The sequence below is a fragment of the Asterias amurensis genome, chromosome 8, assembly GCF_032118995.1.
Source record: "Asterias amurensis chromosome 8, ASM3211899v1".
In the NCBI taxonomy this organism is placed as follows: Eukaryota; Metazoa; Echinodermata; class Asteroidea; order Forcipulatida; family Asteriidae; genus Asterias; species Asterias amurensis.
In genome coordinates this window covers 1562047-1574225 of record NC_092655.1, presented here as the reverse complement: position 1 = coordinate 1574225, position 12179 = coordinate 1562047, and the positions used below count along the sequence as shown (strand labels likewise).

Below are 12179 nucleotides of genomic sequence, written 5' to 3'. Positions count from 1 at the left end.
AAGGTCTATAACAATTTAGCAAAGTGTGCATTCGATATGGTATGTGTGTTGTATGTACCGATATGTGAGCACTTCAGCACTGAAACTGCCTGTACACAGGAACTGCGCCATAAAGGCCTCGAACTGCAAGTTTGTAATGATTGATCAAATAATGTGAGCCCCCACCCCCTATAAAAATTGCATAGTAGACACTATAACCAAGAACGTGACATTATACCTGGAGCCTTGTATTAGATTAGCCTACATTCGATGGACAAATGTCGTCACGCCAGCAAAACGAGAAATGAAATACTGAGAAATATTGGGTTTCTTATTAAATACTTGTAATTACATTGCGATTTGTTTACATGGCAGCACCGCACAGCACACACAGAACTTAATGATCTTGGGTCGGATGGCTGAAAACGGAGAATAATCACATTTTTGTTTCTTTTCCTTTGCAACAGTTACTTTCTAAGTAAGCCAACCACGGCACCAGAAAAGTAGGTTACTATTTTTGGAGGGTGAAAATAGAGCGTGACATCTAAATTTAATTACTTCGAGGTGTTAAGTTGTAGGCAAGTGTTAATTCGTAGATTGTTAAACACACCATGAGCTCAATGTGGGTGATGACATTCATTTGTATGTAAAGTGACTGCGCAAATACTTCACAAGTAGTCTAAAATGTTTCAGATAATATTTATACAGGTGTTAACAGGAAGGTCCCTGCATGTGAGTTTATACTTTAATTGAGTCAAAACCAAAACGAGTATGTACAGCGGTCATGGCACTTGTGTCCTTATGCAAGACCCCATGATTGATTCGCTTCACCCAGGAGTAAGTTTTGGCAGAGATGGTTCTTGTGATTGATGGAGTTTAATGCACGACACACTGGGGTGTGATTAATTAACTGATTAATGTTAACTTTACAAATATTGGATTCGTCTCATTTGAGTGCACTGTCGCAAGGTGAAATATGGACTGTTCCACTTCACCGGGGCAAAGTTGAGTGGAGCACTTGACTCGAGGTCTGGTGTTTCTGATCAACAGAGTGTGGGTTCGAGTCCCAGTCGTGGCACTTATTGTGTCTTTGAGCAACGCACTTTACCATATTGCGTTCTAGTGCCCATTAGTTGTGTGTATTGTTCAGTTCACTTCACACTGGAAGGGTATTCGATCATTTTTATACCGTTTTGTGAGGATAGGGACTTGCAATTTTTACCCCAAAAGGAGAACTCTATCTATTGAAAAATGAGCACATTAGAACCCCCAACTCTTGCAATTCTAGAGCAGTGTCATACTGGTCAACTAGACCACCGAGGTTGCCCGGTAGCTAGAGGCAGTTTGAATCATACGTTTTAGTAGCGGATACCGCAACTGTTTATATCAATATCATCTTACACTGTGTTTCCTGTTTTTATGTTCATTGTTTAGGATATGGAGATGTCGTTCCAGTGACTGTAGCCGGCAAAGCATTCTGCGTCTTATACTCAGCTATCGGCATCCCACTCTGTGTGCTATACATGGGCGGTGTCGGCAGTCTCCTTGCCCAAGTCATCCTAACCCTCTGCCGTATCCTCAAGATCGGGCAGCCCATCACCAGAGCCATCTGTTGCTGCTGCAACAAGAACAAACATGACGACAAGAAGTACGACTTAGGAAGAGGAGGCAGCGTGGAGCTTGAAGAGAAGCAAAGCATGTCGTCAATGAAGAAGAAGAAGAAGAAAGATAAGAATGGCGACACGGAGGATGCGGGAGTTGTGACACGCCAGCATAATATCGAAGCTGGAGAACCAGACTACCAAGATGAAATGGAGGCACCAGTTCTCCTAGTCCTGGCCATCCTCATAAGCTACATGTGTGCTGGGGCGTTCATCATGTCACGCATCGAGGAGTGGACATTTGGAGATGCTCTTTACTTCACCTATATTACTCTGACCACTATTGGGTTTGGGGATTACGTACCCATGATGCTGTATAAGGATGACGCGTACATTGTGTGTGTTATCTATGGTCTATTCGGGCTTGCTGTTATGTCTATGTCCATCACACTGGTCCAGGCTAAAGTTAGACGGCTTGGCAATCGATTCTGGGACTGTATCGGGTTCTAAAATGTATAGACACGAGTGAAATACTTTTAGTTTGACTTTAACATTGAAATCCGGGTCAATTATGTCCAAGGTTTAATTAGTGTTTTTTTTTTTTAGAGTGTAATGTGCTTTTAAACAGATTCAGTAATGCAGCTGTAAATAAAGTTAGGGATAAGCCTACTTTTAAAATACACAAAATATGAAATAGTTTAGTTGAAAAACAGAAAACATGTAGCTTTGTGAATCTAGTGCCCAGATACTTTATTCGCACAAAAAAACTCACTCGTCGTCAAATCAAGACAAATCAAGCTTTTTTGTATAAAAACTAATAGTTTTGCATTTTCCTGCACAACGTTAGCAACCCCCTCCCCCACAACCAGCCGCCTGCCGAACGTGACAGTGCCAAGCGCCCTCTATTGTCATCTTTAGTTTTGTGAGTGGCTTTCGTCATGATCATAAGTCCACGAAGCAATTTATTTTTATTTCTACAGAATGAGGGTTTCGATACCAGGCCTGGTCAGTCGCGACACGTGTGCCCTTGAGCAAGGCACTTTGTCATAATTGCTTCTCTCCACACAGGAGTACAGCATGTGTATCGGTGAGAAACCTGCAATGAACTGGCATCCTGTCCAGAGGTTTCTCAATCGTTTAATGCCAATGAAGCTGGAAAGAAACACCTGCATGATGAGCCATATTGGCTCGGGACAGACTTTGCTTGTCTTCAAAAAAAGTAAAACACCGATCATGTTTTGGCACAATGACTGGGGGAGAATAAAAAACAATAGTTTGCATAAATTTGTTCACTATAACTTGAGAACAAGGTAACCATGTGGTTTAACTCGGTCTGTTCTAAAATAATTGGGATTAAATTACAAAAAAAACTTTGTAGATATTCATGAAATATAAGTTATTATCGTGCTAATGAAGATCTCGAAATGGAAAGTTATTCCACCAAATAAAAAACAAAAATCAACATGATTTCGCTGTAGTTAAAGGAACACGTTGCCTTGGATCGGACGAGTTGGTCAAAACAAAAGCGTTTGTAACCGTTTTTTATATAATGCATATGGTTGGAAAGATGTTTTAAAAGTAGAATACAATGATCTACACAAGTTTGCCTCGAAATTGCGTGATTTTCCTTCTACTGTGCGAACTAACACGTTCGGCCATTTATGGGAGTCAAAATTTTGACCCCCATAAATGGCCGACGTGTTAGTCGACGAGGTAAAGGGAAAACCACGCAATGTTGAGGCATGTTTGTGTGGATCATTGTATTCTACTTTTACAAGATCTTTCCAGCCATATGCATTTTATAAAAAACGGTTGCAAACGCTTTCCAAAGACCAACTCGACCGATCCAAGGCAACGTGTTCCTTTAAGCTGTAAATATGAATTTTGTTATACTTATTGCGTAATCCTAACTTGTAAATGTTGGTTAAGTAAGATCATTAGCCCCATTGTTATCACAATTTGTAATCAAACCGTTTGATATGAAGATTGTATTAATGTAGCTGTTGTAGGTTACAATGATACATCAGTGATCTGGATGATTTGATTGCACTAAATGGTTGATTTTTTTGTCGTGAAAGCTGCCTGTACTTTTATCTACCGCTGGTTGGCAAAACTCAACTCTACTAAGCAACCTGTTAGTATATTTAAAACATTATATGGAAAGGTTTGCGGTAACACCATTTAATGACTATCTCTAATGAGTGAGGGTGGTGTTTAAAAAACTGATGTTTGATATTAATGTCATAAGTAATTTTATTACAATAAGAAGAGTTTAAAATAGTACTTAAAACAGTAATACCGTAATTATTGAATCAAATGATGTGTTCTATTTGTATAAATTTGCTGTTGGCTTGAACTCGAACTGACTAGCCTTGCAATGTGATGTCTGGGTTAACAGACGCAAGCTCCGATACCCGGTCATGACACTTTAGCCATTGCTCAAGGCACTTTACAATGGCTTTGTAAGTAGTAGGGAAGAGGTTATTCTGCTCTATAATGGGTGCGTCCTGGGGTGGATTTCACAAAGAGTTAAGACTAGTCTTATCTTGATTTAGCCATACGTTTTTAATATCTCCTAGGACTAGTCCTAAGTTAGGACTAGTCCAGTGCGTTCGAATAGCTTTGACGTCATTCCAGGGGCTCACCCGGGTCAGCCCCCAGTGCCCTGTTTGTGAGAGGGCGAGTGTGATCGTTCGATTAGCTCTTGTCAGGGGCTTACCCGGGGTAGACCCAGGGAAGCTAATCGAACCCACCCAATATACCAGCCAGGCTCCTAGTGGTTGATACCCGTGCCTATACATCTTGATGTACAGTGAAGGGAGTAAATGTCCGTTCGCACAGGACCTGATAAAATAAACCAGAATGATAAAAATACACGCCCTCGATTGGTTGAATTGCTCCACGCAGAATACGCCCACGCTCATTCAACCAATCGAGGGCGTGCTTTTTTGTCGTTCTCGTTTTCGTTCTCGTTTTCGTTCTCGTTATCGGGGCCTGTGTAACCGGGCCTTATCTCTGTTTCACCCACAGGAAGTACGTGGCAAGTTGCCACCCCCCCCCCCCCCCCGCTGGCAGTTGATTTGGCAGCACTTATCAGTGTAGCCCTCACCTTGAAGTTGCCAGCCGGCCTTGTGATGTTAGGCGATATCTTAAAGAAGGGGGAAGGGAAAGATGGACAAGAGTAAGACATTGCTTTGTGTGACCATCATGTCACAGGGGTAGAGATTGTTTTGAATAAATTAGCAACATGTGTGTGTTAGTTTGGTTGTTGGTGCCGCATATCACCAGTCGTCGATTTCACCAAACTCTTCCTTACTTAGGATTCATCTTAGGAATTAGGACGGGTTCAGTTCAGTATCCAAATACGTAGGACGCATTGAACTCATCCTAAGTTAGGACGGGTTACTCATCCTAACTCAAGATAGGATTAATCCCAGCGTTTCGTGAAATCGGCTGCAGGAATGCAAGGGTCCGATGAATAGGGATGGTGAACTATCGCTTTGAGGGGCCAGCTTGGCTTGAAATGTACATAACAACACATCTTACCATTAATGTTAATAGTGTAGTAGTAAATATAAAGCTTTATGCTAATAAAATGTTATTGAAAATGTAACTGCCCTTTAAAATGTTTCTCCTATACCGTGTGTTCTTGTGGTTGAAACAACAGGCACAGGTAGTAGCATTTTATGTTAATTTTTTGAAAGTTTATTTTGAACCTCATACAAACGAAGCCGCAACCGAGTTCGGCCTCTTTGTACGAGGTTGATACCTCAAAAAGCGATGCTTCGACCCCACGGTATCAAGTACTGTACCGTGCAGTATAGTATCTGTGCAGTTCGTGAATTCAGAGCGGGCCGGTGCTTGCATAAAGAGCCTTGGGCAGGGCTGCTAATTGGGGGAGGGGTGTACCTCGTATTAGAAAATTACTACTTTAAAATCATTTTTTGTTTCAAATCTGATTGAAGAAAAACGTGCACGTTCGAGGATCGAGACTTGAAACATGTAGCTAATAAAACAATGAATAATTCCTTGATACATGACGTAGCCCCTCAAACTGTGTATTTGCCACCACTGAAGCCACCCCCCACATACTGGGAAAAACGTCAATATCATTGTCTGCGTATGCAGGGAATGTAAATAATCTTTTGTCGGGTATCACCCATAGAGTGTGCAGATGTTGCATGATACACAAAATAGATATGTATTAAATGTTAAGCATTCCGTGTTTATATGTCAATAAATACTATAGTGAATTCCGGGTGAGTTTTATCAATGATAGTACGGAGAATAGACACAAAGGGAACAAAGGCATTGACTGGGAATTATGCAGAGATATTATAATTAGCATGCTCTCTTAAAGACAGTGTGCACTATCGGTAATTGTCAAAGACCAGTCTTCACAGTTGGTGTATATCAACATATGCATAAAAGAACAACACTGTGGAAATCTAGCTCAATTGGTCGTCGAAGTTGCGAGATATTAATAAATGTAAAAACACCCTTGTCACACGAAGTTGTGTGCTTTCAGATGCTTGATTTCAGGACATCAAAAATCTAATTTTGAGATCTCGAAGCCAATTTTTTTTTCTTGTGTTGGCTGACCAAGGAGTGTTTTTAAAATTCGTTTGTGTGGTGTTTCGCCTAAGGGCTCTATTTCATAGAGTTTCTTAAGCAGAAATTATTGCTTAATAATTTAATTCTTATGGGAAACGAGCATTACACAAGTCACTAATGTTACATGGTATTTGGTTGCAGCTTTAATCTATTAATTTGCATAAATTTAGCTCTATGAAATTGGGTCCCTATCCACGGGCCGTCTATTGTGTTACGTTGCGGGCGCTCTTTATGTGTTTAATCATCGAATCGGAAACATATCCATATTTTCTCCCCATGTGAATGCACCACACCGCCGTTTATAATAACAAAACTATGACGTGGGGTTCTGCCAGCGAGACACGGCGGACTGTCACGGTCGCCATTATTCTGCTGAACTAGGGCGAGGTTCGTGTGTTATGTAAATAGCTAGTGTTGTGGTATATTGCTTGGATGTAGATCTATATTTAACAAATGGCTGAGTGTTGTTGCTCTGTTTATATCGCACTACAGTTTATCTAGAGAGCTTGGGTGGGAATATTATAAAGTGACATTACAGACAGGCAATGGCAGACCATGACGAAGGGGTGACTTCTGGTCTATCCTACTCCGTACTAGAGGAAGATGCAGAGACTAGCCAGCCTAGCTATCGCCCTTCAGCGTTCATCAATACCGGCCCTGCAGCTAACCGGACCACCCTCAAAGGGTGCCTCCGCGCCACGGTGCCCCACCTCCTTATCATCATCATCTACCTAGCATACATCTTCGGTGGTGGGGGTATGTTCTTAGCCATTCAACAGGCAGACGAGGGGACAGTCCGCAATGAGATCGTTCACCAGGTAGTCAAGTTTGAAGGGTTTAAACGACAGCTTGATGAGCAGTTGAATGGCACGGGAGTTAATTTGACGGATCTTTGGGATACGTTCTCACACCTTGCTGAAGCTGGTGTTGCCGAGGATGCACTCTTTAAGGGAGGACCTGAACTGAATTACATGAGGAGCGTCTTGTACAGCTTAGCAACCATTTCTACCATTGGTAAGTTGATAGGCTCTTCTTGTATAGAGAGCAATCCCTGTCTGTTTCCTTTTAAAAGACAAATAGCACCGAAGGGAACTCTATGTATGAGGAAATTGTAAATTTCAAGGGTTAAGGCCCGGCCCCGATAACGAGAATGAAAACGAGAACGATAAAAATGCACGCCCTCGATTGGTTGAATGAGCGTATAGGCGTATTCTGCGTGGAACATTTCAACCAATCGAGGGCGTGCATTTTTATCGTTCTCGTTTTCGTTCTCGTTATCGGGGCACGTGTGACCGGGCCTTTATGACCAGAGGGCATGGAGGCAATCGCCTTTGGTTGCCTTTGTGAAGTATCAGGCCTCTAGAACGTTGTCAAATTGTTTTGTAAATTTACTTGTTCCTCTATGGCACTATAAAGACATATTTTTCCTGTGTTATTTGTTTATCTTTAACAACTACAGCGTTGGTCATTTTTGTATGCGAATACAATAAATACATGTTAAAAATCACAGTGATAGTTTCGAAATTAGCTTCAACTTCAACGTCAACGTCAAGTATTTGTCAGTCAGGTATCAAGTACTGCTGAGTACTAGGATGCCAGATTAGTACTTGTACTTGGGCCATGGATTACGAGTTCAGTTAATCAGTGTTGCAGTCATGTATAGTACTGCCGAGTACTAGGGTGGCAGAGTAGTACTTGTGTATATAAGCGCTTGGGCCATCGAGTTACGAGTACACGGTAACCGAGTACCATGTATTCTGATTTCTTATTTGTGTATAATACAACCCTTTTATTAAAACTAAAATTGAAATTAGGACAATTATAAAAACAAAATTGAATTCACCTCTCATACTGTGTTTATTTTTCTCTCGTTCTCAGGTACAAGTGAATACGTGGTATTCTTAAAGAAGGAGCAAGTGGCCCTCGCTCTGTACGCACTAGTCGGCATTCCCCTCACCATGTTTTTCCTGCTAGACATGGGAAACCTCCTGGCACGTCTTGTCGACACCTTGTACTCAAAGTGGTGTTGCAGGCGTGGGAAAAGTTCCCGACCGTCCGGCATCTATCGGGGTACCTCAGAGCCAGTGACGAGCGGCAACCAACCGGACCTAGACGGTGGACCACGGGGAGGTTCCTGGCAGGACACGGAGTGGGGTCGGCGTGACGTCCCGGTCCTTCTAGTCACGGTCATCTGGCTGGTGTACTTCTTCCTCGCAGGGCTATTCATTACTATCTCGGAGAGGTCTAACTACGGGAGGGGGCTATTCTTCACCTTTGTGACGATGACGACCATTGGATTGGGAGAACTCTTTACCGTGAATCAGACTACGAAGACTTACTCCTTTGTGGCGTGTCTGATTGAAATGCTGATGAGTCTCTGTGTGATGTCAATGTGCCTAATTCTCCTCTTACCGAAAATTGTCAGGTTTGGCTCATGGATCAGCTCAAAGCTCAATCTCTAAACTCTTTAGATGAATCAAAATTAGGGGCAACTTTAGGGTGCGTTTTGGCGGCTGAAACCATGACCAATAACTGTTTCGGTCACTGGTGAGTGTTATTGGTTAAGACCGTCAACACCCGGGACTGTTGAGGGACTTTGGAAGAACGCTAGGTGGCAGCAGACTTACCATGTAAATTTCCATTGTTTGCTTGGTTCTGAGCATGCGCACATTAACCTAAGTCTGCTGGCACCTAGTGTCTTAAAAGTCTGCCATTATTCTGCAGGGTATAGTAGTAGTATGATTTACCTTATTCAATATGTATTGTATCTTTATGAGTCATTTGCTTGTTAGATTTGAATGACAGGTACTTGCAAGTTGCCGTTAAAATATAAATACCTCATACTGTAGAGACAGAAATGCTATGTCCAATTGGTTTAGGGAAAGCTTTGGTACAGCAACCTCCAGATGAGCAGACCCTGGTACCAATTTGTCATACACATTCAGTCAAAATTGTGTATGGGTGTTTGCCATGACTCGCGTGACATCTGTCGATACCGATGTAGTCTGAGCAGGTCTGGTGAATTCAGCATTTAAGCGGGAACTTGTGACCAGTCTTTGTACCAGATGTTATTCAAATTTTATTCACACTTCTAAATGTATTAAAGTTATGTTCACATTGTTTAACAAGAGACAAAGAGAAGCAGTTTAAGACAGGTTTTGAAGTTGTTGAATTATGAGCACTTTAATAATGGTTTACAAAGTGTTGCACCGCACTCAGATTAAGCATTCACTGCTAGACACTCCTGGCAAACCCATTTTCTCGGCGAGAAGTGTATAAATATGGGTTCTTTTACACATCACAAGAGGCCTACGACTTAATGTCCAAAGGACGAAGCAATAATAGTTAAGTGTCTTTCTTATTAGGGAAACAAGTCTCACGACCGAGATTCGAGTGTACCAAAGAACTCTAAAATATAAATTGTTTTACCATGACAAATGTATATACGATTATAAAACTTTATATATACTTTATATATAAAAGAGGTCCGGACCCAAAAAGGGACACTAAAACAATGAAACAGGTCCAACATCAACATTTTTCCCCCTCACTCGAAGTTATAATATTTCGTTCACTCGCTGAACTCAATATCATTTCAAAGGGAAAGTAACCATTATTATTACAAGTTTTATTATACACGTTCATGAGTGTCCCTCTACGGGTCCGTAAAGATGCACCTTTTATCTCTTGTTTGTGGTGTTGTAGTTTTTATATTGTGGTTACCATTGTGTACGCACTAACTGTGAATGCCACTCTTCAGCCGTATTCGTAACTGTCAAATCGGACATCGCTTGTTCGTCCATCTCCTTTTTACTGATCCAATCATTTAACGAGAAGCTTTCGGACACAAGGTGGCGGCAAACAAATTTAAAATTTAATTTATACTGAACGGGGAGAAACGAGATATCTCCGGGAGCATGGAATTCGACATTTGAAGTATATTATGAGAAAGATGTTTGACTTTAGGGCCATCAAAGATTTTTCCTTTAAAAATTATGTAAGTGGGATAACCAAGCATTTTTATTAACTTTTAAAATGGCTGCCATTGATTGTCATTCTTCCATTTTTCATTTTCTAAGGACTAAATGGTTTAAGCTTATAGACGGCGTTTGCTATGAGAAAGATTCTGGACTATTCGTGTGTATAGGGTCGTCACAGATTTGTCGTTTAAAGTAATGTAAGTGGGATAATCGAGCAATGTTTTTATAATTTTTCAAAATGGCTGCAATTGATTGTCATTCTAACAATTTTGTTCTTCTTCTACGGACTTATCTCAATGTTTTAAGCTTAATATATTGCACCTGTTATACTCTGTGCAAAGTTCCGTGCTTGTATCGTAAAAGGCACACTTTCCTAACGTACTATATTTACGGTTTGGGTGAGGATATTGGCCAGTCTTCTCACTTGGTGTATCTCAACATTTGCACAAAAGAATAAACATGTGAAAATTTTAGCTCAATTATTGGTCGTCGGAGTTGCGAGATAACTAAATTAAAGAGAAAACACATTTGTCACACGAAGTTGTATGCTTTCAGATGCTTGATTTCGAAACCTCAAGATCTAAATCTGAGGTCTCGAAATCAAATCCGTGGAAAATTACTTCTTTCTCGAAAACTACGTCACTTCAGAGGGAGCCGTTTCTCACTCATTAAAGGAACACGTTGCCTTGGATCGGTCGAGTTGGTCTTTGAAAAGCGTTTGTAACCGTTTGTTATAAAAAGCATATGGGTAGAAAGATGTTGTAAAAGTAGAATACAATGATCCACACAAACATGCCTCGAAATTGCGTGGTTTTCCTTTTACCTTGTCGACTAACACGTCGGCCATTTATGGGGGTCAAAATGTTGACTCCCATAAATGGCCGACCATGTTAGTTCGCACAGTAGAAGGAAAACCACGCAATTTCGAGGCAAACTTGTGTGGATCATTGTATTCTACTTTTAACACATCTTTCCAACCATATGCATTTTATAAAAAACGGTTACAAACGCTTTTGTTTTGACCAACTCGTCCGATCCAAGGCAACGTGTTCCTTTAACCTCTCCCCATTACTCTTTACCAAGTAAGGTTTTATGCTAAAAATTATTTTGAGTAATTACCAGTAGTGTCCACTGCCGCTAACAGTGTATACAAGATAAAACTTATACAGCGTCAGTTTTGCAAACGTTGATTATGATTCTGTGGGTGGTGTGGCTTTGTACGATGACCTCGCATTGTATTTGATAATGAATTTGATAACAGACATTATGAATAAATATTGTACCTTGACATTTATATCTGAGTGCTCTCTGAGCTTTTGTTATACTTCATTGACCTGCCGTCTCATAAAGACGACTTATGTTCATGTGAAAATAGAATTAGCAACGACTTACCAACCTAATGGACCGATGTTCATGTGATCTTTCACTGGGCGCGTTCGATTAGCTTCCCTGGGTCGACCCCGCAGTGCTCACTCGGGTGAGCACCTGACAAGAGCTATGCGAACGATAACACTCGCCCTCTCGTGGTGACGTTATGCACCTCGAGTCACCCCAAGTGACCCACTCCACAAGCAGGGCACTGGGGCTGACCCGGGTGAACCCTTGGAATGACGTCCTGGCAATTAGAACGCACCGGGGGGAGACCGGGGTCGACCCAGGGAAGGTAACCGAACACACCCTATGTTTTGATTGTCTTTGTATACGAGTTGGTACAACAGCGACATTGACTGTGCCACCAGTTCAAGTAAAACTAAATAAATACATTTTAACTGATCTGGAACTGGGAAATTTAACAAAACCCGTGTTTTTCTGAAATAAGTATTGCACTATTGGCACCCCTTGAAGACATACAAATCTTTGTGGGAAACGGCACCAGTAGGCTATAGAACCGCTCTAAAATCTTAGGACAAGAGGGAGCACTCTAAATGCACACATGACTGCGCAGGCTGGCACACCAAGGATTCGAGTCCCTATCACTACGAACACATTTCCCCAAAATTTTAGC

At 41.4% G+C, this 12179-nt stretch overlaps 2 protein-coding genes across 2 annotated transcripts in view; both read left to right on the top strand.

The window, feature by feature from the left end:
* Positions 1-3139, top strand: part of LOC139940390 (TWiK family of potassium channels protein 7-like) — a 32908-nt gene extending 29769 nt beyond the window's left edge. Inside the window, exon 2 of the mRNA XM_071936616.1 lies at positions 1414-3139. Coding sequence (XP_071792717.1) covers positions 1414-2090 — 677 coding nt within the window. The 3' untranslated portion in view covers positions 2091-3139. The remainder of the gene's footprint in view (positions 1-1413) is intronic.
* A 3438-nt stretch (positions 3140-6577) lies between these two features.
* On the top strand, positions 6578-11487 carry LOC139941198 (TWiK family of potassium channels protein 18-like). Its single transcript, XM_071937658.1, has 2 exons — positions 6578-7208; positions 8073-11487. The coding sequence occupies exons 1-2, from the start codon at positions 6740-6742 to the stop codon at positions 8654-8656; spliced, it is 1053 nt and encodes a 350-aa protein (XP_071793759.1). The 5' UTR covers positions 6578-6739; the 3' UTR covers positions 8657-11487.
* The last annotated feature ends 692 nt before the right edge of the window (positions 11488-12179 follow it).